General features: G+C 34.6%; 1 protein-coding gene across 1 annotated transcript in view; it reads left to right on the forward strand.

Moving 5' to 3' along the window:
• Positions 1–26,209, forward strand: part of MACC1 (MET transcriptional regulator MACC1) — a 76,122-nt gene that overhangs the window by 13,250 nt on the left and 36,663 nt on the right. Inside the window, exons 3-5 of the mRNA XM_012551440.3 lie at positions 10,002–10,046; positions 14,955–15,072; positions 21,067–23,084. Of these exons, the coding sequence (XP_012406894.1) occupies positions 14,964–15,072; positions 21,067–23,084 (2,127 nt within the window). The 5' untranslated portion in view covers positions 10,002–10,046; positions 14,955–14,963. The remainder of the gene's footprint in view (positions 1–10,001; positions 10,047–14,954; positions 15,073–21,066; positions 23,085–26,209) is intronic.

The following is a 26,209-nucleotide window of genomic DNA, read 5'->3' on the forward strand; positions in this document are numbered from 1 at the left end:
GTTCAGGCACAAATCATTCATATGAACATTTGGGGAGGATTTTTCTAACCTTTCACAACCTGCATTTCTTTTGAGCATTTCAAATCTGCTTTGCTCATAGAGCACAGCATCTTCTCTGATGAAGGCATACCATGCTGGGTAGTCCTGTACCAGTCATGCATGTGAGCACTTGTCCTATGGGAGTTCTCCATGAAATAGTCTTTTTGGAAAATGTACAGTTAGCATTTGGATAATGTGGCCAGCCCCATGGAGTTGTGTTCGCTGCAGTAGAATTTGAATGTTTGGCAATTTAGCTTGAGAAAGGGCCTCAGTGGGTGGTATCTTCAGAATCTTCCTAGGACAATTCAAAGAGAAGCAGTTCAGTTTATAAAAATTGAGACAGATGGTTGCTTTCAGGAAATTTCAAATATTCTTTAATCACCTCCCCAAATTTTCCTAGAAACAAAGATCATTTTTTTATATATCAACATTTAATTCTCATTGTTATATGACTGTGGAACATGAATCTCAGAAGAACTGAAATTAATAGTATATATAGGGCAACAGAGAGGTCCAGGTAGTTGTATATAATGGCATGAGAAGCATATGTTTAGATCGGTTTAGTCAATAACAGTACTGCTCAATCATAAAAATTTACTGTTCTGTAGTCCTTTATGTCTTCCTTGTTCTTGCCTCTTATAAATCTTGTATTATATTATTATATTGTATTCATAAGAAAATTAACAACAAGACATTTTAAACATTTTACAATTATTTTAAGTGAAAAATCTCTATTTTTTGTTTTTGTCTTTTGTTAGTAATATCCCAAAGTGCTCCTGATTTATATGGATAGATATTATGACTTGTCAATTCACTGAAATTATCTATGTTGATTTTTTCCCTTTGCTTATTGTCTAGAGTTTTCTAAAGAAGTTCTATCACAGGCAAATGTGGATTTTGTTTTCTACCTTCATGCCCTCATTTTATTTTCTATTTGTTTGTTTAAGTATTCAATAAGTATCCTTTCTAGGACTGTTGAAAGAGCAGATTGGAAACTGGGGTCAGCCTTGCTTCATGGAATTGTGTCAGGAAAGCTTACAGTGTTTGTTTCCTTGTTAGAAGTAAAATTGGTTCTTAGATTTTGTAAATGGTTATTGCATTTTTAAAGAAAACTTCTTTCATTCCTATGATATAAAATTATAAATTAGTCTACCAATTTATAAAAGACTTTTTTTTTCAGTAACCATTAACATGATCATGCAAGGTTTATGTCCTTGTTATTTAAATAATATTATATTTATGTTCCAAGTTCAGAAATATTTTTATAATCCTAATATAGCTAACTTTACCACAATGAATATTTTTCACATATATTACTATGGTCTTATTGCTAATTTTTTTTGCAATAATATCCATTCAGATGAGCAAGTAGCATAGTATCATGAATAATAGGCTGCTTTTTGACTCATGAAAATCTAGATTTAATCGCTGTCCATAATATTTACTATCTTAGTTACCCTGGATGAGTCACTTAATCTCTATGTGCCTTGCATAAGTTCCTAGTATTTGACTTATCGCTGAGACTTTCTCTATGCAATTTGAATGGGTGGAGGGAATTTCTAAGCCAGAAATTCCTCTCTCTGATGAAATCACACTTAATTTACCAAATATACTCACTGGATCATAGATTTAGAGCTGGAAGATAATTTAGGGGGTCATATAATTCTAAACCCTCATTTCTTATAAGAAGAAAAAGATAGTCAAATGAATAAGTGATTTGCCTGAAATCATACAGATGGTAAATAACAAAGCCAAAATTTGAACTTAAGCCCTTTGACATTTGATGGAAAATGCTTTTGTGATAGTGGTTATTTTCTTCTTAATCCTACTGAGATCTATATAGCTATCAGCATCATGCATGTCTCACTGAGAGAAGCAGGTCTTTTTCCCCTTTATTTGATAACAACTTACATAGGATAGGAATTAATCAAATTTTAAATATTTCATGGAGTTTCCTCACAAATCCATCCATCCTAGAACTGCTTTTCTCCCTATTCCCCAAAAAGTTCATTGATATTATTGTTTGTTTCTCTCTCTGATATAGGATTCTTTTGGATTTTTCTTATTATTTTGTTGGCCTGAATATTTTATACCTTATATGCATTTCATAGATCCACTTACTTTGTAATCTATTTGAGTCTCTAATTGAGAACACTCATTGATCTATATTTTTAGAGACACTTTCCTCATTGGGAGTTTTCCACAGCAATAACATCACAAGCCCCTAAAACACAATTATGTACAATGGTTTCCGATGATTTCCTTATTGTGAAATAACCATTATCAGTTCTAATTCTGCCAACTTTGTCTTCTCCTTCTTTTTGGATCAAATCACCTAATGGGTTATCGATCTAATTTTTCAATATAGCCGTGACTCTCTCCTCTGATAATTTTGAAGTTGATATTCTAAAAACTAAAATGAGACTTTACATTTATCCTTGTGAAATTTCATTCTATCAGATCATCAGATCTGGTCTATTATTTTATCTTCTTCTGATCATTTTGGATCCTTCTTCTGTTTAAATTAATGTCATCTATAGTATACCAAGAATACCATTTCTATATTGTTATTAACATTATCAATCACAGTAACAACAACAATAGACATTCTAGTACAGGAGATAGAAAAATGGCCACCAGTTCTTGATCATGGGTCCTGCTTCTAAAACATCTTGGTCAAGTGACCCTAGGTAAATTGCTCTAAGTCTTAAGTTGGAAAGAAGGTGACAACCTTTGTAATAAAAGTACTTTCCTCACCTAGAAAATCTCTGAACCAATGAAATCTCAGGTTTGATCCCTTTGGCTTCTAGATAACACTCTGAGTGTTTTCATAATGAAAATTTTGAAAAGTAGATAGTATAGCTATCATTGTTTCCATCTTGCAGATGAAAATTTTGAGTTCCAGAGGCATGACATGCCAGCTAAGTTTTGTCTGACGTGGCATTCCCAAGTTAATGAATGTGACAAGCCATACGAATTTATAAATACATGAAAATGCCAAACTAATGTCATTTACCTACCATAAATATGTGGTAGAGTGGTTACAGCAATAGAATATTAGCTCTGAAGTCAGAGAACTGCCTAATATGAGAGTGACCTTAAGTAAGTCAACTTCCTAGCCCCATTTTCTCTCCTATAAAACGAGGGCTTGGATTAGAATATCTCTGAATTACCTTACAAATATAGATTGATGATCTTATAATCAGTGTAGAAAAAATGAACCAAAGGCACAGATCTAAGAGGAGAATAAGTAATGGCATTCCAATAATGAGTAGATAAAATCAACATAGCATAGAGACAGTAAATATCAAACAGCAGCAGGAAGAAAGAAAATTAAATTATGTGTCATTGAAAAAAATGTTGAATAATATATGGTCAAAAGCAGATTCCTGGGAGAATTCTCCTATGGAACTCCTTCTTGCAGGTTAACCTCAATTCATTGATCCCTGCTTTTTGAGTTCAGTTATTTATTCAAATCTACATTTATCTCAATGTACTATCACTTAACATACATCTTTCCTTCTTTTCTGTAAGGATAGTGAATGTTTCTGTCAAATGCTGTTTTAAAATCTAGATATTCTCTTAATCATTATATCACTAAAAAAGTATCTAAACTTAAATTCAACTTATAATAAGATATTTTTAAAGTAAAAGAGCCCAATTTAGAGTAATTTGTTCTTCCTAAGCCCATATGTGCTTATGATGATCACTACTGCCCATTCTAATTGATCACAATTAGATCCCCTTTAATATTTTACTTCAGAATTTTGCCAGCAATGGAATTATTGCTAATTGGCTATGGTCTGCAGAAATGACATCATTTTTGTAAAATTGGGACAATATTTACTCATATCCATTGACTGAAGCAGAAGCCTATTTTTATTGTTATTGTTTTGTTTTTTGCCTTCCCAGGAAGAAAGAAAACACTTAGCTAAATGAGCATAGTGTCTTAGTTGATTTCCCCCCCTTTTACGTGTATTTTAACTTTGTAAAGTTTACTTTCTGCATTTAGCTATCTTCTTTGTTGAGTTTCATTACTTAATTTTGCTTTGGGCCTACATCCCCATTGTTCTGGCTTGCTGACCTTTCTTGGTAATAATACTTAGAACATGATTTTCTAGTTCCATCCCTTGCCTTGTGGCATGTAAACACTAACTATCTCAGAGACCCAAGAGAACTTTAATTTTAGATCTCTTTTGATGATCTAGGACAAAAGAAATAAACCACAGGATTTTGAAGACTCACTAGCGCCTTGAGGGATCAATGTGATTTGCATATTGCAGAATTCAGGCTTCCACAGACCTTTTTAAAATAGTTCCACACAAGTTCTGCCAGAGTAAGCAAACATTAGAGGAAACATTTGATTTTAAACATATTTTTACATTCTCAAGTCTGTGAGACACTTTCTCAATTCTCTGACAATATTTGGAAAACAGCTTCTTTCTGCCAGGAAAGACTGTATCATTCTTTCTATAGGAATGAGTGGAAGTAATGGGCAGAATTTGCAAAAGGGCCAGTGTAGACTCGGGGTCATGAAAAATCATCTGAACTATTGAAGTTTTCTCAAAGTCAGATGGGTTACTCCAAGGAGTTTGAGCCAAGGAAAGAGTGACCTCTGGAAATGGCCCATTTGCCTTTTAGAGAATTCTAATAATCAGAAAGTTGAGACTGTGGGTTTCCCTTCCTTGGAGGTCTTTAAGTAGAGACTAGATGACTTCTTATCCTGGATGCCATATTGATTTTTTTTTCTCTGTGTGACTTGGCCAAGATGGACACTGGGATTGTTTCTTTTACTATTTCTCAAATTGCTTGACACTAGGGTTCTGTTGTGGAAATTTAGGTAAATCCCTTCACTGATGTCAGACTCATTTTCCTCATATATAAAATGATAGGGCTAGACTCAACAGCCTTTAAAGTTCCATTCAGTCTTAAGTCTATAAGTCCATAATTCAATTTGCTATTTTTTAGGTTAGTGAATTGTAATTATTTGCATCTTTAGGAAGCTTGTAAGATTCTTTGTTATTATGTTAACGGTTTATCTATGAATAAGCTATAATTTAACATAATGAGAAAAGTCCTTTAATACTGGGATTATGAGATTGTTCAGGTTTTTTGATACAGAGACCAGTGTGATAAATTACCATGCATTATGGCAGAGGGTAGAGAGAGAGTTTGATGGCTCTTTGTTTGGCAGGTATGAAAATCCATAGCTTCAGCATGAATGTATCCAGGATAAAAATAAGTCCAAAGTGAGACAGACAGAGAAGAAGAGAGGAGAAAGAGAAAGAAAAAGGGAGAAAGAGAGAGAAGGAGAGAGACAGAAACAGAGAGAGAGAAGGAGAGAGAGAGAGACAGAAACAGAGAGAAAGAGAGAAGGAGAGAGAGAGAGAGAGAGAGAGAGAGAGAGAGAGAGAGAGAGAGAGAGAGAGAGATTGAAAGATAAATAAGAGAGAGAAACAGAGGGACAGAGATAGAGATATTGAGAGACAGTGAGAGAGAGAAAGGAGGGGGAGGAAGCAGACAAAAGAGACAGACACAGACATAGAGAAGACAGCTTTTCATTTTCCAACCCAGGGGTATGAAACTCAAATGAAAATGGAGTCTACTAAACTATTCATAGGGATCCCTGCAGTGACAATTACATTTTATTCTAATGTGAGCAGACTCAGAAGTGTTATGAACTTTATGTGAGCCTCTAGCCGTGTATTTGGCCCCTGTGCTATAGACAACTAAGGAGGGGTGGGCAGTTCAGTAAAAAGAATACTGAATCCAGAGTCAGATTATGTGGGTTCAAATCTGTACTCTCTTTAATATTAAACAAATTGCTTAACTTCCGTGTGCCTCAGTTTGTTCTTCTGTAGATTTGGCCTATGTTGTCTCTTCTAGCCTTAAATCTATGATCCTTTGAAGGAGACTTAACGTTTGTGCTGAGGCTTGAAAATGCACTTATGTATAGAAAACTCTTGAGTAGACAAACAGGGAGATGCTGCGTTTCAGCTATCTCTCAGAATTATGTATTCTATTGAGGTTTTTGCACTAGTGAAGGAAGCTAATAAAGGATACTGAGAGACGTCACAATGAAAAGAACCATGAGCCAACTAAGATGGATGATAGAATTGAGTGAATCAGGACATGTACTTTGAAGGCTAAGAGATGCTTCTTTCTTAACTATTCCATAGTCTTAATTTGACCTTGAGAAAATAGTGATTGTTTCTTATCTGTAAAATCTATTTGAGAACATTAAATAATGGCTTGGGAATTCCCAAGTACTTAGAGAAGGGCCTTGCCCAGAGCAGGCAATCAATAGATATCTGTTGATTTGATTTGGCTTAAAAAGGTCATTCATAACTATATTCCCAGTATAGCCAGTACAGCTTGCTCTTCAGAACCATCTGGAACTAGCATCATTTGCTCTTAGAGCCTCCTGGGACATACCAGGTATATCCATGTAAACTTATCTGGCTAGACTTGATGGAATCCTTTGCAACATTCAATTTATCTTTTTTTTCTCCTTTTCTTTTCTTTGTTGCTTTGCCTATAATTTTAACAGGGAAAACTACTAGAGAAGAACTTCCTTTTTGAATGAAATCTCTGATTTCTTTACAGTTATTATTTTTGAGACATCTGAAAATGTAGAAAATTTTTCATAGTATATTGCAGAGGCAGGATTCTCACTGAGGTCTTCCTCATTCTGAAACTGGCTCTCAATGACATTTAGTCATTTTAATTGTTATTTGAGTTGGGGAAGTGAGTTGGCCTGGTCTATGGGAACAGAATAAGAGGCACAACTCTCATCTTGTTCTGGGGGTTTTGTTTATAAATAGTTTGGGATACTAGGTAGACATTGATTTTGGAACCAGGAAGATTCAAATTTTACATAACACATCTACTAGCCATGTGACCTTGGACTGGGTATTTAAGCTCTCAATTTCTCATTTTTCCCATTTGTAAGAGGTCAAAGTCCCATAGAAATGTGGGAAGATTCACATAAACTAAGAAAAATCAAGCAATTTGTACAACTTGGAAGTTTTCTAAGGATGTCAACCATTTCTATGATTTTTCCTTTACTGAATGGATGTTTATCCCTATGAACTAGTCAGGTTTGGCTTCCAATGTTAGTGTTTCAGTGTTAATCAGTGAAGAAGGTCTCAGCTTCTCTGTAATGTTTTGTGAGTTAATTTTCCTTTGCTTGAGTTCAAATGAGTATTGCTTGTCCTAAACCCTGAGAGAAAATAAAGAACATAAGAAGCAAACTGATGCATCCTTTGCACTTCTTTACATTCACTACAGATGACCTCTTGAACATGGCTTAAATTCAGGAAGTTGCCATTAATCCATGAGAACATATTTTTAGCTCCAGAATCTGAAGCCACAGTAACACGAGGAACAGTGATTGAGACAATCAAGAAGGGGATGGGGAGAAAGAGCTAAAGCCAGGTTGGTTCATAAAAAAAGAGCTTTACTGTTAAAAAGAGCTAAGTGAACTTCAGGTAGTTTCAGGTCTATTTTATGAGGTGGTATGTTAGAGCACCAGACCTGGAGTCTGGATGATGTGCACTCAAATGTGTCCTCAGACACTAACTGTGGGACTCTGGCCTTTTGATTGTAAAATGAGGGTAATTACACTGTCTCCCACGATTGTTAAGATATATTATTATTATTATTGTGATTTACATTGGTAATTAGGAAATATGGTCTTGAATGACCATAGGGAAACTATGATATAATTAAAGATACCCTGAGGACATGGATGCCTTTTCAGTGCTTTAAAATCAGTGAGGAGCACTAGTAAGAATTTAGTTTTATATCAAGGAGAAAAATTCCATTTTAGACTGATGTTAGCTGTGTGACTTCAGGTACCTGAATGATCCTGAACCTCATTTTCCTCATCTATAATGTTGAACTAATAAAGCTTACATTATCAGTCTTCCAATATTGTTAAGAAAAATGCAGCTTTGCATGTTTTAAAATACCGGACACATGACATTTCTAAATATTTATAAATTTATAAAATTATAATTTATATTATATATACTTTATATTACAAATTTATAAATATATATTTATAAAATATAAATTGACACAGTCGAGAAAGAACCAAGAGGTTCACTTACCAGGAGATTCATTTGCCAAACCACTGTCAGTGATCTTTGAAAGAATTTGAAGAAATAACCAACCCTAGCAGGACTAAAGAAGGGTAGAGGAATATTGATTTTTAAAGAGAAGAGAACCTGAAAGTTTGGACCAGAGAACTGAGAAAATTCAAGAATGTATTTAATCATCTCAACAAGTATCTCTTAAACACTTATTAAGATATTGGCTTAGAGACTAGTGATATCAATAGAAATTAAGCCACAAAGCCTTCTCCTCTCTCAAAGAGCTTACATTCTACTAGGGTGGGATACAAAGATATGATTAAAGGATTACTTGGTAAAACAAGTAAAACTGAATTCTTCAAAATAATACTGAATAAGTTTGGCTCCAAGAAAAAGACAAGACACCTTTTCTCATTTCAGATCAGATGAGAAAATGCAGGTTTTGAACATTACAGGTTACATCAGACTTTTTGAACAGCTGTATTGTATAGTGATGGTTAGTTTTTGTAATATTCTATCTAAAATATAATATTCTCTGTTGAAGTTTTCTTGGGGACTCTGGAGGCAGCCTTGGTTTTAGTTCAGTAATCACCACAAGTGCAGCCAAGAGTTAAAATCCAAATCCTTTATTGTCTTCTTAAAAGTCTTGTCTCCTTCACTTGGGGCTCTGCTAGTTTTTCTGGAGGCCTTCCGGGTCTTGGTTTCAGTGGAGAAGCAAAGGAGGAGTACAGCCTGCCACGACGTCTCTGGTCTTCCCTAGTTTTCCTTCTGGCTGAGTTTGCCTGAACTTATATCCTCTCTCATCATAGGTGTTAATCTAGTGGAACTATAGTAAGTACTAAGTACATGTACTGAAGTAGAGATCTATTAAGCACCATGCTAAATAACCATTGTCTCTATCAATTCCACTGACTTAGCATCTTGTTTCAAGTTCTGGCCCATAACAAGTTTTGTTACACTTTCTCAACTTTTCCAAACTTTTAAAAATTCTTTATAAGTAAGGAGTAAATATTTGAGAGGGATAAGGATGATAGATATATTGGGAAGTCCAAATGATGTAAAAACAAAAGCGACCAATGTCACATTATTTCACAAGTACAGCATGGAGGAAAAAAAGTTTTTTGCAAAAAACAAAACAAAACAGAACAACAGCAACAAAAAACAACTCACACACACACAAAAAACCAACAGATTAGAGGTTTTGCATGGAACAAAATCTAAATATGGCTCAGCATTTCAATGTGACAGCCAACAAAGTTAATATAACTTTGTGCTTAATCAAAAGACATAACATCTAGGACTAGGGAGGCAATTTCCCTTCTTTATTATGCTCTGCTCAGATCACATCTGTAGTATTGTATTTAGTTTTAGAAGCATGATGATTAAAATTTAAAAATGATAATGATAAGAAATGATGCTTCAGGAAGACCAATCAAAAGGACAAAAGGCTTTTAAGATGTACCATATAAGTATCCAAAAAACCCCCAAACAAACAAAATAACAACAATGTGGATAGGTAGGGCATAGAAGATAAGATTTCAAGTAGATGTGCCTACTATGTTCATCTATTTGAAGGACTTGTCCATTGAGTTCAGGTTTGGTCTGATTTGGTCACAGAATTATGTTAAATTAGTGAATAAGAAAACATATTTATATTTGAAGTAAGAAAACTTTTCCTAATGGAAGGAACTGTTTCAAAGTGGAATGGTCTCTCTTAGGAAATAGTAAGTGACTGATATACTGGGAAGCTTAAGAAAAGAGGTTACTCTCTGTCACTTTAGAGAATTGGATTCTCTTTCTAATCTGAGATTTATGGAGTTTCTATCACTGTCACCATCATAACTTTGCTATTTCTTTGGATTATAGGATAAAAGAAGAAATTAACATCTTGGATGAGAAATATAGTAAAAGGTAAATATGTAGGGGGAGCTACAGTGGCACTGATATTAATTCAGCATGAGTCCATTTTCCTGTAATGGTGATTCATAAAAATATCCATATAAAGACGGATACATTTGAAATTATGGGATCCAAATCAAAATGCAAATTCTAATATTTCCTATCTTTATTGCCTTTGGGAAGTAATTTTTCCTTCTCTGGCTTCAATTCCTTTGCCTGAAAATTAAGGAGATTGTACTGGGTTGCCTCTGAGCTTTCATTGAGCTCAAAAGTCTATGAACTACCTTGGACACTTTTGGCCTTCAATAACTCCCTAACGGTACCATTTTCACCTGATACTAGTTTTCAAATTAAACTGATTTTTACACTTTGTAGCACTGAGCCAACTTTTATTTTTTAACAATTGTATTTCAATATAATTAATGTCCTTTTTAACCATCTGCATTTTATTTTATGTCTTAAAAAACTGATTTTAGTAGGATTCCTTGATGTACTTTCCTATTTAAATACATGCAACACTCTTGATTTTTCCATCTTCATCTTTTTTTAGTTTTTTTTACTTTTTTCATAGTATGTTTTCCAATTACAAATCAAGAACATTTTTAGTATTCACTTTTACAAGATTCTGAATTGCAATTTTTCCTTTCCTTCTTCTCTTTTCCAAAAATGATAGGCAATTTAGTATGATATGCATGTGCCATCATAAAACATTTCATATTAATCACTGTTGTGAAAGAAAAAACAGATCAAAAAGTTAAAAAAAAAACATGAAAAATAAAGTGGAAAAATATGCTTCAATCTGTATTCAGAGTCCATCAATTCTTTATCTGAATGTCATCTTTCTGAATTCTTTGTACTTCTCTTAGATCATTATATTGCTAAGAGGAATTGAGTCATTTATTGTTGATCATCACATAATGTTGCTGATACTGTGTATAATGTTTTCTTGCTTCCGGCTTATTTCACTTTCCATCATTTGCATACACATCTTATTCAGGTTTTTCTGAAATATACCTATTCATTATTTCTCTTTGCACAATGGCATTCTATTACCTTCATATATTGCAGCTTGCTTTTCTATTCTCCTATTGATGGACATCCCCTCAATCTCCAATATTTTGCCACCACAAAGGGACTGATATAGATATTTTGAATATATAGATCATTCCCCCTCATTTTTCTATCTCTTTGGTATACAGATCTGGTAGTGGTATTGCTGAATCAAAGGATACACACAGTTTGTTTGTCCTTTGAGCACGTTTCCAAATTGTTTTCTAAAATAGTTTTTGCAATTCCACCAACAGTGCATTAGTGTCCCACTTTTTCTACATCGTCTCCAAAATTTATCATTTTCCATTTTTGGCATATTAGCCAATTTGATAAATGTGAGATGATATTTCAGGTTTGTTTTAATTTGTATTTCTCTAATCAAAAGTGATTTGGGATCTTTTTTCATACGTCTATAAGTAGCTTTTATTTCTTCCTCTGAAAACTGCTTTTTTCACATTCCTTGACCATTTATCAGCTGGGTGCATTCTTATAGATTTGACTAAGTTCTCTATATATTTGAGAAATGAGGTGTTTTCCATAGATCAGGATTGCTATCCTTGCTTTTTATTTACTTTGACTGAATCATATTATAGGCCTTTTCGGCACCTTACTTTCATTTTGTGTGTATGTCTTTGTTTCCACTATTTCTTGTAAGCAACATATCATAAGATTCTGGTGTTTCATATACTTTCTACCCACTTCATTTTTATGGGGGAATTCATCCAATTTATATTCACAGATATGAGTACTATTTCCCTTTATCTAATTTTCCCTCCTATTTGTCCTCTCTACTTTTACTCTTTCTTTTATCAATAAAGTTTTGCTTCTGTCTACCACATCCTCCAATCATCCCTTTCTTCCTTCAGATCTACCTTCTGCATTTACTTAATCTTTCCTTCTCCTAATTCCCTGCCAGGTAAGATATATTTTTACATTCAGTTGATTATATACATAATTACCTTTTTGATCAAATACTGGTGAAAGTAAAATTCAAGCAATGCTCATCAGTCACCCTTCCACCTTCTCCAAAGTACATTTTTGTACCTTTTCATGTGAATAATTTACCCTATTCTACCTCTTGCTTTCTTCTGAATCCAGTGTACTTCTCTTTCTTATTTAATTATTTTATGCCATTTTCTAAAATTCACCATATATCCACACCCTCTGTCTATGTATATTTCTTTCAGCTATACATTGATGATACAATTTTTAAGAATCACAAAAATCATCTTTCAACACAGGAAAGTAAACAGTTTAGTTGTATTGTGTGGTGTTTTTTCTTTTTTAAAATAATGAGTTCTCTCTGGGAGAAAGGTTTCTTGGGGAGGTTTTCTGGAGGAGCTTTAGTTTCAGTTACAAGTAAATAATCACCCCAAATCACAGCCAGCTGATAAAAGTTCAGATCTTTTATTGTGTCCTTCAATATAGCCCAGTTAGCTCAGAGGCCTATCTCTCTGCTTGGTTCCAAGAGCTCTTGCAGCTTGTCCCTTGCTTCTACCTCTGCTTTCTCTCCTTGGTTCTAATAGCTCTTGCAGCTTTGTCCTTTGCCTCTGCTTTCTTCAGCCTCCAGATGGAATGAATCTCTCTTGCCTCCAAGAGAGGGCTTCTGGCTCTCAATCTTCCCAGAGTGCTCCTCTCCGACCCCTGGGAATGTTTCAAAGTAAGACTGTCCAGTGGCTCACTGAAGCTCTATTTATGCTGAGTGTAAAAGGCTGACTCCGCCTTCTGGAGGCAGGGATTAAGGGAGGTGTGAATTCAGATATCTTTTTCTAAACCCTGAAATCTCCCAAACATGTGAACTCCAATGAGTACTTAAATATTTCTTGCTTCTATGAGCTCTCTAAAGGTGTGAACACAAGCATCGTTTCTATCAGTTGTACTTAGTACCTTGTTTCAAGTTCTGACCCAAAATATCTCCTTCTAAGATCAAATCAATCATATTGAATCATGCTAAATTAGATAATTATTGTCTCTATCAACTCTAATGGCTTAAGTTTGTAAAGATTCCAACAGTATTGAATCCCTTATGTTTTCTTTCCTTTTTTTTTTTTTTAAATCTGCATATGCTTCTCTTTGGTCTTGATACTGGAGCTCAAATTTTTATTTTAATTCTGGTCTTTGCCTTATGAAAGCTTTTCATTTTATTGACTGACCATTTCTCCCCTCCCCCTCCAAATTATTAAGGTTCATTTCACTGGACCAGTGATTTTGGTTGTACTGCTAGCTCCTTTGCCTTCCAGAATATCATGTTCCATGACCTCAGCTTTTTTAATGTTGCAGATGCTAAGTCCTGTGCAATCCTCATCGTCACTCACCAGTATTTAAATTGCTTTTTTCTGTCTGCTTGCTTGATTTTTGAAATTATTATTTTAGGATATTTCCTGAGGTGACCAGTGGATTTTTTCAATGTCTTTTTTTGCCCTCTGGTCTTGTCTATTAGGACAGTTATTCTTGATCATTTCTTTAAAGATCCTGTCTAGGTCCTCCTTTGGAGGTCATTGGTAGTCCAATGATTCTGACATTGTCCATTCTGCATCTGCTTTCCAGGTCAGTTGCTTTTCCAATCAGGTATTTTGTATTCTCTTTTATTATTTTTATTCTTCTGAATTTCTTGATGTCTTACAGAATCATTCACTTCCACTTGGCCAATATTAAATTTTAGCTGTTGTTTTCCTAAATTAGCTTTTGTACCTCCTTTTCCATTTGACCAGTTGCTCTTCTTAAGGACTTGTTTTGTATCTTTTGTATTTTTTGTATCTTTTGAATTTTTGTATCTTTTTTTCCCCATTAGGCAAATTGTACTTTTTTAAGCCATTTTTCTTCTTTTTTTATAGTTTTCTTACATCATTCTTATTTCTTTTTTCTATTTTTCCTTCCATTTCTCATATGATTTTTAAGCTCCTTTTTGAGCTATTCCATGATGCTTTCTAGGCTTGAGATGATTTCCCCATTTTTCTTTGGGGTTTTGCCCATAGGTGTTTTGTTTGATATTCTTATTCTCTTTCAGATATGTTTTCTGATCATCCCCGTCACCATAATAATTTTCTACTGCTAGATTGTGGTTTGTTTTTTTTTTTTTTTTTTTTACAACATCAATGCAACACCAGGTAAATAATCAGGACCTACAACTCCTGTCATTGATGCTGCACTGAGGCCCATGGAACACTCTCATGGGCACAACACCAGTGCTGAGGGGATGAGGTGGGAGGTGGCAGGTGATGCTTTGGGGTCTGGAAGCTTACTTGGTGCTAAGCTGGGATTTTGTGCTGATTTTTGCTATGTGCTGAGAATGGTGGAGTATTTCTGCATTTCCTCAGGCATACACTGAAGCACATGGCAGCCTGGTTACTGATGGCTGTCTCTTTACCCAGGGCTATGCTGAAGCACTGTGGCAGGTTTGGTGCTGGTGGCTGCCTGTTTCCTGGAACTAGCTGCTGGAGGTTGCCTGTTTGCCCTGGGGCTACACTGAAGTACATGGTGGTTCTCAGTGCTGGAGTCTGCCTAGTCCCCTGCTTATGTTGAGGCAAGTGGGGGTACTGGTGTAGGTGTATGCCTGTTCTACCACACTGGAACTGAGGTGTGGGCTTGCTTTTGCTTGCCAGGGCACTTCTTATCCTGGACTGTGTTCCCTTTTATCTAAGTGAGTAAGATCTTTGCTGTGAATCTTCCATGTTTCTTGGGCTCAAATATTTTTTTCCCCATCTTTTGCTGATCTGTTCCAGGATTTGTTTTGGGGTGCTATTTTATGGTTGTTTATAAGTGAATATGGGAGAAGTACAGTGATTTACTGCTAACTTCCCCATCGTGGGTCTCAGAAACTCTAACAGTTTTTTAAATGGGGATTTGTCTTCTTCTACTTACTATCCACAGGAGAAAAAAATGTCAGACAATGTTTGTGTTCCTTTGAAGTCAGAAGGGGTTCCAAGGAGTAAGTCTGAAGGAAACTTGGTTGAAGAACAAAACTCTTCTACACAGTATAATACAGAAGGTAAAAATGTTTAAATCTTTTTTTTTCTAATGTGAGACATTAAATCAATGAATGAACAAAATCAATAAATGTTTATTGATAGTTTATAAAGTATAAGTAAAGTCATTTAAGAAAAAAATCATTATAGCTAATTCTGATATTGCCTTTAAGATTCACAAAACTATTCAAATGCATTAACTTATTTGATACATCAATAGTGTATTAGACACCATAGGAATTTTTCTACCCATTGTACTGATAAAAATATTGAAGTTCAGAATGGTGACATATCTTGGTCCAGGCAAGCAAAATGGAATTATCTATGGCAGAATCTGATCTAAGATCTTCATATACTTTTCTTGGTTCAATAGGTCTGTCATTTGTTCTTCATTTGCTTCCACTTGTCCAACTATAATTTTTAATGAATTATTTTCTTCAGTTTTTTTTTTTTTACTTTTCTATTTGACCAATTGTACTTTTAAAGGAGTTGTTTTCCTCAATGTATGTACGTGTATATATATATATATATATATATATATATATATATATACACACACACATATATATATATATATATTCATTTGGCCAATTTTATTTTTAGGGAGTTGTTTTTATCAGTTACTTTTTGATATTTCCTTTTCCAAGCTTTTGACTCTTTGTTTTTATAATTCTTTTGCATAATTCTCATTTATTTTCCTAATTTTTCTTCTACATCTCTTTCTTGATTTTTAAAATTCATTTTGAGCTCTTTCAAAAGAATCTTTTGAGCTTGAGACCAATTCATATCCTTTTTTGAAGTTTTCCCTGTAGCCATTTTGTTCTTTACTGATTTTGCAATCTTATCTTCCTTGTCATCATAGTACCTTTTTATGTCAGGGGACTTTTTCTTTAAAGTTTTATTGGTAGTTTGTTTGACTAGAATGACTCCTAATCCTTCCTTTGATTTTATCTTCATTGGTGATTCAATTGCCCTTTTCATTTTGGATGTTGGTGATTTGGTTTTTTCCTTTCTTTTTAAAAATAAAATTAATCAGTGGATTATCTTTTACTTTTTTTTCTTTTAAGATTGCTTCTAGTCTTAATTGGTAATTCATTTTATATTTTTTAGCTTTCAATTTTATTAATATTACTTTTGATAATCAGAATTTTAATTTTGGTATTTAATTTATCTCTTAACTTCTTATTTATTTTATGGTTTAGGTGTATTTATCTCTCAGAGAAGAAAATTAAGGCCTCTCACTTCTATAGCTTAACATTCTATTTTCTCCTATAATTTATTAATCTTTTTCCTTGAGAATTTGGATGCTATATAATTTCCTGAATATATGTTTAGTATTGATATTATTTCATTCAGTATAGTGTCTTTGTAAGGTGTAATTGCCCTTTTTATCTCTTTTGGTTAGGTCTATTTTTGCTTTTGTTTTGTCTAAGATCATGAATGTTTTGTCTAAGAATCATGAATCTTGCCTTTTTCCTTTGCTTTTCTTTACTTCTTTTCTCCTTTCTTTCCTCCTTCCCCTTTTCTTCCTTCTTCCCTTCCCTTCCTTCCTCCCTCCTTCCCTCCCTCCCTGTCTCCATCCTCCCTTTTTCCCTTCCTCCCTTCCTCCTTTCTCTCTTTTTCTCCCTTTTTCCTTCTCTCAACTAAAGCATAATAGATTCTGTCCCAACCTCTTGTTTTAATTCTGTGTAATTCTCTATTCCAAATGTATTTATTGTTCGCAAAATATTTTGAATTCTGGTCTAATCCATTCTGCTATTTCCATTTTATTGATGAGTTAATTAAATTCACTCTGTGAATTTCCCTCCATTTATTTTTCTTGTGTTTATCCTTTTTTAAATTCTTTATCTTATTTTAACTTTTGCCCTTCCTCTGAAATGTGTATTGCTTCTGAGTACTATCTCCTTTTATCATTCTCCCTTTTCTTTTTTAATAGTGGTTTTTTTTTTTATAGGTGCTCTATATCACTATTGATCAGAGAAATGCAAATTAAGACAACTCTGAAATGTCAGATGACAGATTGGCTAAGATGACAGGAAAAGATAATTATGAATGTTGGAGGGGAGGTGGGAAAACTGGGACACTAATACATTGTTGATGGAGTTGTGAAGTGATCCAATTTGGAACTATACCCAAAGGGCTATCAAACTGGGCATTACTTTTGATCCAGCAATGCCTCTCCTGGGCTTACATCCCAAACAGTTCTTAAAGGAGGGAAAGGGACCCGCATATGCAAACATGTTTGTAGCAGTCCTTTTTGTAGTGGCAAGGAACTGGAAACTGAGTGGATGCCCATCAGTTGGAGAATAGCTGAATAAATTGTGGTATATGAATGTTATGGAATATAATTGTTTTACAAGAAGTGATCAGGAGCATAATTTCAGAGAGGTCTGGAGAGACTTATATGAACTGATGCTGAGTGAAATTAGCAGAACCAGGAGATTATTGTACACAACAGTAACAGGACTATATGATAATTGATTCTAATGGACGTGACTCTTTCCAGCAATGAGATGATTGATGACACTTCCAATGATCTTGTAATGAAGAGAGCCATCTATGCCCAGAGATAGGACTGTGGGAACAGAGTGTGAATCACAACATAGCACTTTAACTCTTTTTGTTGACATTTGTTAACAATTATTTTTTCTCATTTTTTTTTCATTTTTGATTTAATTTTTCTTGTGCAGCAAGATAATTGTATAAATATGTCTGCATATATTGGATTTAACATATATTTTTACCATGTTTAACATATATTGGATTGCTTAGCATCCAGGGGAGGAGGTGGTAGGAAGGGAGGAAAATTGGAATGCAAGATTTTGCAAGAGTTAATGTTGAAAAATTATCTATGAATATGTTTTGAAAATTAAAAAGCTTTAATCAAATATCATAAAAACTAATAATTTTTATTTTCAAAATACATGCAAAGTTTTCAACTTTCACTCTTGCAAAATCTTCTGTCCAAATTTTTCTCCCTACTTTCCCCTCACCCTCCTCCCTTAGATAGCAAGTAATCCAAAATATGGTAAACATGTACAATTCTTCTATACCTATTTCCAGATTTATCATGCTGCACAAGAAAAAAACAAATCAAAAGATCCCCCTTTTTCTTATCCCCTTTCCTTCTTTTTTCCTTGATGGTTGATACATTCTTATAATCAAATAAGCATATATATGTATGTATATATATACAAACAAACACATATGTACACATGCATGTGTATACACCTATATTTTTTGAACCAATTTAGATGTCAGCAAGGTCCAGTGTTCCCTCTCTTTACCTATTTGTAATGTAAAAGTTCTTCCTTGAAAGTCTCTTTTATGTGAGATAATTTCTCCTCATTTTTCTACCTTTTCCTTTCACCTAGAGCACCCTTCTTTCTTACTCTTTTATTATTTTTTTACATTATTCAAATATTATCAATTCACTTTAGCTCCATCTTTCCATGTAGAATCCTACCAACTGCCCTAGTAATGATAAAGTTCTTAGAATTAGCTGTATTATTTTTCCATATGAAAATGTAAAGTTTTACTTTTTTGTGTTCTTCATGATTTCCCTCTAATGGTTACCTTTTTATGCTTCTCTGCAGCCTCATATTTTAAAATAAAATTATCTATTCAGTTGTGGTATTTTCATTAATAACCATTTAAAGTATTCTATAATGTTCATTTTTCCCCTTGAAGATTTATACTTTTTTTGCTGTGTATTTCATTCTTGATCATAATATCAGTTCTTCTGCTTCTAAGATATCAGGGAAGTTTTCTTTTATAATTTCTTTCAATATGATGTCCAGGCTTTTTATTTGATCATGAAACTGCAAATGTACTATGCACCACTTCCTATTCCTTTCAATTATACAACAAATCATCATGTGAACTTTTTTCTTCTCTCCCCCCAGCCTAGAGATGACCACTATTAAACACACATATATATGTGTGTGTAAAATTATTCTATACATATTTCTATTTGTTCTTTTTCTGGATGCACAATAATTCTTAAACTCTCTCTCCTTGATTGATTCTTTACGTTAATTATTTTTCTCCTGAGACATTTCTCTTTTTTTTATTGTTTTCATTTAATTTTATAATTTCTTGATGTCTCATTTATCCATTAGCTTCCATTTGCCCAATTTTAATTTTATGATATGATTTTCTTCAATGAAATTTTGTACTTTTCATTAGATAAGTTATAATTATTATAAAAGCTATTTTATTATTTAAATTATTATAAAAGCTATTTAATTTTTTTTTCATTAATTTCTTCCCTTGATCTAGTTTCTACACCTAAATTTTCCTCTTCTATTCTTATGTGATTATTTATATATATGTATGTATTCGTCCAGGAATTCTTGAATTCTTGTGAGACTTGTTCTCAGTCAGTTCTATTGCTTGCAAATGTTCTGACTTCATATCTTCTTTTGAGGTTATTTTTTCCTTCTTTGTCTCTATAGTTGCTTTTTGTGATTGGATTTATTTTTTTTATTTTTTATTTTATTTTTTTTTGTTTGTCCATTTTTCCTAATCTATTGTTTGAATATAATTTTATATTAAAGTTGGACTTTTTTCTTCTCGTGGTGGTAGGATGCAATGGCATTGTCCCAACCTTTAGACTTTTTTCATATTTTCAGAGCCAGTTCTAGGGGTTGGGAAATTTTTGGTGCTTTCAAATTGGCGTGATCTTTGGAGAGTTGGAGAGACCTACTACTTACCAAAGCAGTTCTTACCAAACTTGTTCTTCCCAAAGAAGGGATCTGGTTTACAATTGATATTGATCCTTGAGGAACCTTCACCTTCATGGTTGGAAGTAATACTGTTCCTCAGGATCCCTGCTCCTTTTTTAGTGAAACTTTGACCCACAAGTGGGTATAGGCAATGGAGTTGCCAAATAATATCTGTTCCTATATTTAGTACTAGCACAGTGATCCTCTGTAATCTCTTTGTGACCAATTGCTCTGTACCCTTACTGTCTCTGTCTTAAGAGCGCACAAAGCATCTGTTATCACCACTTAGATAACCCTGTCTTCTTAAAGACTATATGAGAGAAGAACAAAGTCTAGCGACTCTACCAAGCTGGAGGCATATAATGTTTAGTGCTTTGAAAAAAAATAAAAGAAATTATTAATTGACATTCATATAGTGTTTTAAGGTTTGTAATGATCTTTGCATCTTTCATCTCACTCTATTCTAAAAGTAGCACCATTTATGAAAAAAATGCCACAATGTCAAGTCATATAGATCTGAGGAAACATCTGACCATTAGACACATTTGTGGGTTTTGATACAAAAGATGACTGGCTTGTAAGAACAGATTAAGTAATACTAGCATAAAATGAAGTTGGGTTAGGGGTTATCTGTGTGATATAATTGGCATTGGAGATTCCTTCTACGGAAACATGCTGTCACTTTTGCTGAAACTGAGATTCTTAGAGAGTTTCCTAGACAGTAAGACGATAAGTGCTTTAGTCATGGTCACAAAGCTACTATGTGTGAAAGACAACACTTTAAACCCAGCTTTTTTTTTTTTAGCTCTGAAGTCAGTTCTCTGTTAACTCTAATATGCTGTCTCTAAAATCAAGTAAATATAAGTAAAATTCTGATTATTCCATTAGCCAAGAAGAAGCAGATTGATTTTATCCCTCTTTAAGCTAAGGATAATTCCTTCCTTCTTATAAGAAGGAAGATCTTCTTATCAAATAATAAATAATAAATAAATAGAAAAAGAAAGAAATAAAACAAGAAGATCTCTTCTTATAAGAATGACCCTAGGATAGATTCAGAGATGATAATCTCAATATTAAAGGGAATTCAAAAACTATGATATCTGTTATTTTTTCCTTTCTTTTCTCATGATTAAAATTTTTACCAAAAATAAACCTGCTTTTGAAATTCATGGTCAGATTCTAGAGAGTAGAAAGATTAAAAAAAAAGTAGACTCATTGTGAGACGTGATAATGATTGATTCAAAAATTTATCTGAGAATGTCAATTCACCTTTATTTTTTTCAAAACCAGTTTGCCAAGACAGCGATGTGTCTCCTGATTGGCCTGATGTTAACCCCCAGCATGTCAGTCCTATTTTCAAGACAACAAATCCATTCTGGCATGAACTCTCTGCTTCCAACCCATTCTTGGATGATATAGCTCAGTTAAGAAATACTGAGAAGAGTACAAACACATCCATCTTAAAAGAAGACCCCTCTCTGTTTTTTCGAGAAATAGAAGAAGATAGCTCTTCAGGTGATGAATTGAATGTTCATCAATTGCTCAGAAAGTCTTCATCAAGGAAATCTGGGAAATCCAAGAGTGTTTCAGAACTTTTGGACATCAAGGATGCGACACTGAGTACAGAGATGTCTGACCAGATTTTACCTCATGACACACAATGGCTTCAACATGACCGGGAGGCTTATAAAATGGTCTGGTTGAGTCAACGTCAACTGGCTCGATCATGCCTGGATTTGAACACAATGAGTCACAGTCTGGGTTGGGCTCAAACGCAAGTGGCAGGCACTGTCATCATTTGTAAATTGGACCACAAAGGAGGCTCAATACAACTCCCGGGATCACATATCACTGTTCATGTGCCTCAGGGCCATGTAAAGATTGGAGAGTTCCAAGAAGTTACTTTGAGGGCTCTCCTGGACCCTCCAAAAACCCTAAATCATGACCTGTCATGCACTGTGAGCCCACTGTTGGAAGTTAGGTTAAGCAATCTCAACACGATGGGAGCTATTCATTTAGAAATGAAAATCTCAGGTGAAGTGAAGCAGGACCCTTTTAGCCAAATCATGGGGATGCTGACTTGTTTGTATAGCTCTCGTAAAGAAGGTCCCTTCAAAGAACTCAGTATCTACTACATTTACAATGACACAGTCCAAGTGAAATTATTAGAATTAAGTCATGTGATGTACATAGTTATCACAGCTCAAGCCAAAGCCATTCAGGCCCCAGCCACAAGTGTGTGGGATTATATCCACAGAACTATATATGTCGGAATCTATGGACCCAAATACATCCATCCCAGTTTCACTGCCATCTTTACTTTATGGGGACACAGCTATATGCCACGCAGGCTCACCATTACTGATATTAACAGGAGTGGCAAGAACGTGTCTCCAGTTGTGTTTCAGCTCTGGGGGAAACATTCCTTTTTGCTTGACCAGCCTCGTAATCTATACATTTCAGTCCTCTCAGATGATATAGATTTTGAAGTGAAAGGAGATGACCAAAGGAAAGAAATTAGACGAGAGCAGCTAAAAGGTGGAGAAGTAATTTACCAACAATTTCTTTTTTCTGCAGTGGACAACAAGGTCTTGCACACATTTGTATTCCTGGTCCAGATAGGTATTCCCAATGAAAATCCTGTGACACAGTTTTATGTTAGGACACCTGAACCAGCTCCCAATTTTAGTAGGATTCCTAGTCAGTCAAATTCCTTGAAAATGGAAGAAATCAAATTCTACCCCTTTCCCTCAGTAGTAACTGATAAATATCCCAAGTTTCAAGATAAAAAGTTACGCTTTAACCATTATGGTGTAACCTTGAAAGCATTGTTAAGGCAGAACAAGATGGACTACTTCCTGGAATATTTCAAAGGGGACACCATTGCCCTTCTTGGAAGAAGCACGGTGAAAGCTATTGGTCAGACTAAAGTCAAGGAATGGTACGTAGGCGTCCTCCGGGGGAAGCTTGGTCTTGTGCACTGCAAAAATGTCAAAGTGATTTCCAAAGAACAAGTAATTGATATGTCAGAAAGTGCATTTACAACCCAGAAACTTCTGGAACAGGCTGCCCTTCCCTTTAAGAAGATGACCTATATCTATTCAACTGTGCTGACCTTGGTATCTGAAAAAATTTTGGACTGGAAAGCTTTAGCTGATGCGCTGGGCTATTCTCAGCTGACTACAGAAGATTTTGATCAGATGCAAGTTGACAAAGAGACAGAAAGAGTGTCTTATGTTGTCAAGAAGTTGAAGGAAGATTGTCATGTGGACAGAAATAGGAGGTGCTTTCTTTATGAACTTGTGGTTGTAAGTATTACTTGGGCGTATTTTTTTTTTTTTTTTACAAAGACTTCAAGATTTCATCATTCCATCAATTTATTAGCACACCTTTTAAAATAATGATAAAGAATAGATGAATTTGCTTCCAAAAGTTAGCAAATTAAGTTATTAAATGCCCCCTGAGGTCTGAATACGAGGTTGTATTTAATATTCTGTTGGATTCTTCTCAGAAAAATTCCCCTCCCCCAGCATCATATACTTCTCCTGAAGGAAGAATAAAGAACCTGTGTGTGCTAAGACATACCACTTAAGAGATTTGCTTTTCCTCTTTTCTCCAAGATTTAGACAATTTCTATTGCCTCAAAGCAAATCCATTTCACAAAGGTAAATAATACCAGGGGCATAGAAAGCACAATTTAACCTTATAATTCATTGGAGGAACAGTCTGTCTCTCTCTCTCTCTCTCTCTCTCTCTCTCTCTCTCTCTCTCTCTCTCTCTCTCTCTTCCCCACTGTGTGTGTTAATATCCTTTAATTTTGAATTTTGAACTACATTGATTGTATTTGCACTGGATTTGTAGTAAAAAAAAAAAATACATGGGACCAAAACCTACTTCAGATGCTTACTAATTGTGTGATCTTGGAGAAGAAATATGTTCTTCTATGTTCTATGCTCCTCACTTTCCTCATTTGTAAAATAAAGGGTCAGCCTTGATAAATATTAAAGTTTCTTCCTAAATCTCTGATTTGACATATTAAAATCCTTAGTCTATGGCTAAGAGAGAGTGGGTAGCAGTTAGAGGGAAGATGTTGGAATTGAATGTGACCATATAGAGATATAAAGCATCTCTCTCATATCTAAGACTATAAATGAAATATTTAGCTGCATTGTAGTTGGATAATTAGGAACCTGAGGAGTTACCTATAGCAATGAAATTACAGAATTAGACCCCAAACCAAAAGAAAGTTCCACAGACCTGTTCTATTAAAATGCTACTGTCCTTCAATTCTTCCTCTTGGTATGAAGGGCATTCTGTGTTCTTAACATTTTTTGCCAGTAAAAAGATGATTTAGTAGTGGTTTCTAACAAGAAGAGAAGACTTTGATTAAAAGTCATATAGGTCTGTTCTATGTATGTCATCTTGGGACCGATCTAGCTACTTCTAGATAGGTTCATTATCAAATTGGTTCCTGGGGGTCACTTCTTAGGCAGAGAAATCCAAGACAACTTTCTCATAAATCATCAGTGGGACAGTATTTACATCAAATAAATAATAATAATAAATTAATTAGTCAACAAAACTTTATTATATGTCTACCATATGCTCCCTCATTGTGCCAGGTGCTGAGAATATAAAGAATACAAATGACCCCTCCCTTTAAAGAGCTTACCCCATAGCAGGAGATATCCCAAATAGTAATAATAAATGAATCCTGGAAAGAAGTCACATTATTCATAATCATACTGCATATTTCCATTGGATGGAACCAATCGCACTATTTTGTTGTTCAGTTGTTCCAATTGTATCCAACTCTCTTTGACCCCATTTAGGATTTTCTTGGTGGAGATACTGGAGCAGTTTACCATTTCCTTCTTCAGCTCATTTTACAGATGAGGAAACTGAGGGAAACAGGTTAAGTGACTTGCCCGGTGGCACATTCCTGGTAATTGTCTGAGGCTGGATTTGAATTCAGACAGATGAGTCTTCCTGACTTCAGGCCTGGAAGTCTATTCACTATGGCACCTAAATTTCCTCTGACCATATTTTGCATAATTATAATTTTGAAATGTGTGAATTCAAAGATATTTGATCATTATATCATACTAACTATAAACATACTATATTCATGACTAACATTCATTGGAAGCAGTAAATATGAAGCAATTTAAGGCTAGTGAACAAGGATCTGAAAAAGTCAGAGAAGGATTTATGACAAAGTTATGGTTGAGTTAAGCTTTGAAGCAAGACAAAGAAGTTGGAGTTATGAAAAGCCCATTCCAGGCATGAGAGGAAACATTTATACAGTGTTTAAAACTTGCAAAGTACTTTATCTGTATAGATTTATTTCATCCTTACAACAACCCTGTGAAGCAGTAGGCTCATGATTATCCCCATTTTCTAGCTCACATAGCCAGGATGATTTGAAGAAGGATTCAGACTCCGATACATGCTCATTCAAAGTCCCATCCCCTATCCACCGGGCCATCTAATGCCAGTAGCAAGGTTGATAAAGGGTAATGCGAGAGGAACAGTAAGAAGTGGAGGATCCCTGAGCCATTCAAGCAAATGAAATATTCTCTGAACACAAGACCGCAATTTAGTTTAATTTATGTTGTCTAAGTACAACTCTCCATCAACGATCCTTCTTGAGTAAAGTCTCAAAGATGTGTGTCAGACTGTTGGAGCATGGCCTAAAGTCAGTCCCAAAGGATGTAGGAGATCTTTGCAGAGATCTTCTCTATAGATAGAACTCATACTAATAGGAACCCAGGGATTCAGAAGTAATCTAAGAGAAAAAAATCAAAAGAACATGAGAACTAGAAATATACAAATATGGAGTTACGTGCTTCCATGGGTTTCTCTTAGCTACGCTGGTTCATCCCTGTGCCCATAATTGGAAAATATTCCAATTATACAGTGGGTTGGGCCTTCCAGAGTTCAACTGGCAAAGGCATAGAGAACCCAAATCATCTCCATGACCTTCCAAATCTGCAGTGGAGGATTTTAGGCCAGAAATACTAAGAAAGAATCATACTGATATTTGTTTCCGATTTAAACTTGGCCAAGCCTTCCAACTTTTCCACAGCTCAGTTTTCACTTGAAAAAGGAGGGATTTGGACAGTTTGGACTCTAAAATCCCTTCTTATTAAAAACCCAGGAGTCAATAATATTAGCTTGGTCTATGCATAGTATATATTTTATTGTCTCTGAATGTGATACATAGAATATACATGTGTGTCTAGTTGTGTGTTCCCTTCCTTACAACATGAGCTTCTGGAGAACAGGAGTAATGTTTCCATCTTTGTTTCCCCAGGGCCAAACACAGTACTTGACAAATGGAAAGTGTCTAATAATTGCTAGTTGATTGACTATATAAGAGGAGATGATATAAGCAATAGGTGTAACTAAGCAGCTAAGTAGGCAGATGGTG

Source organism: Sarcophilus harrisii, chromosome 5 (genome assembly GCF_902635505.1).
Source record: "Sarcophilus harrisii chromosome 5, mSarHar1.11, whole genome shotgun sequence".
Classification (NCBI taxonomy): domain Eukaryota; kingdom Metazoa; phylum Chordata; class Mammalia; order Dasyuromorphia; family Dasyuridae; genus Sarcophilus; species Sarcophilus harrisii.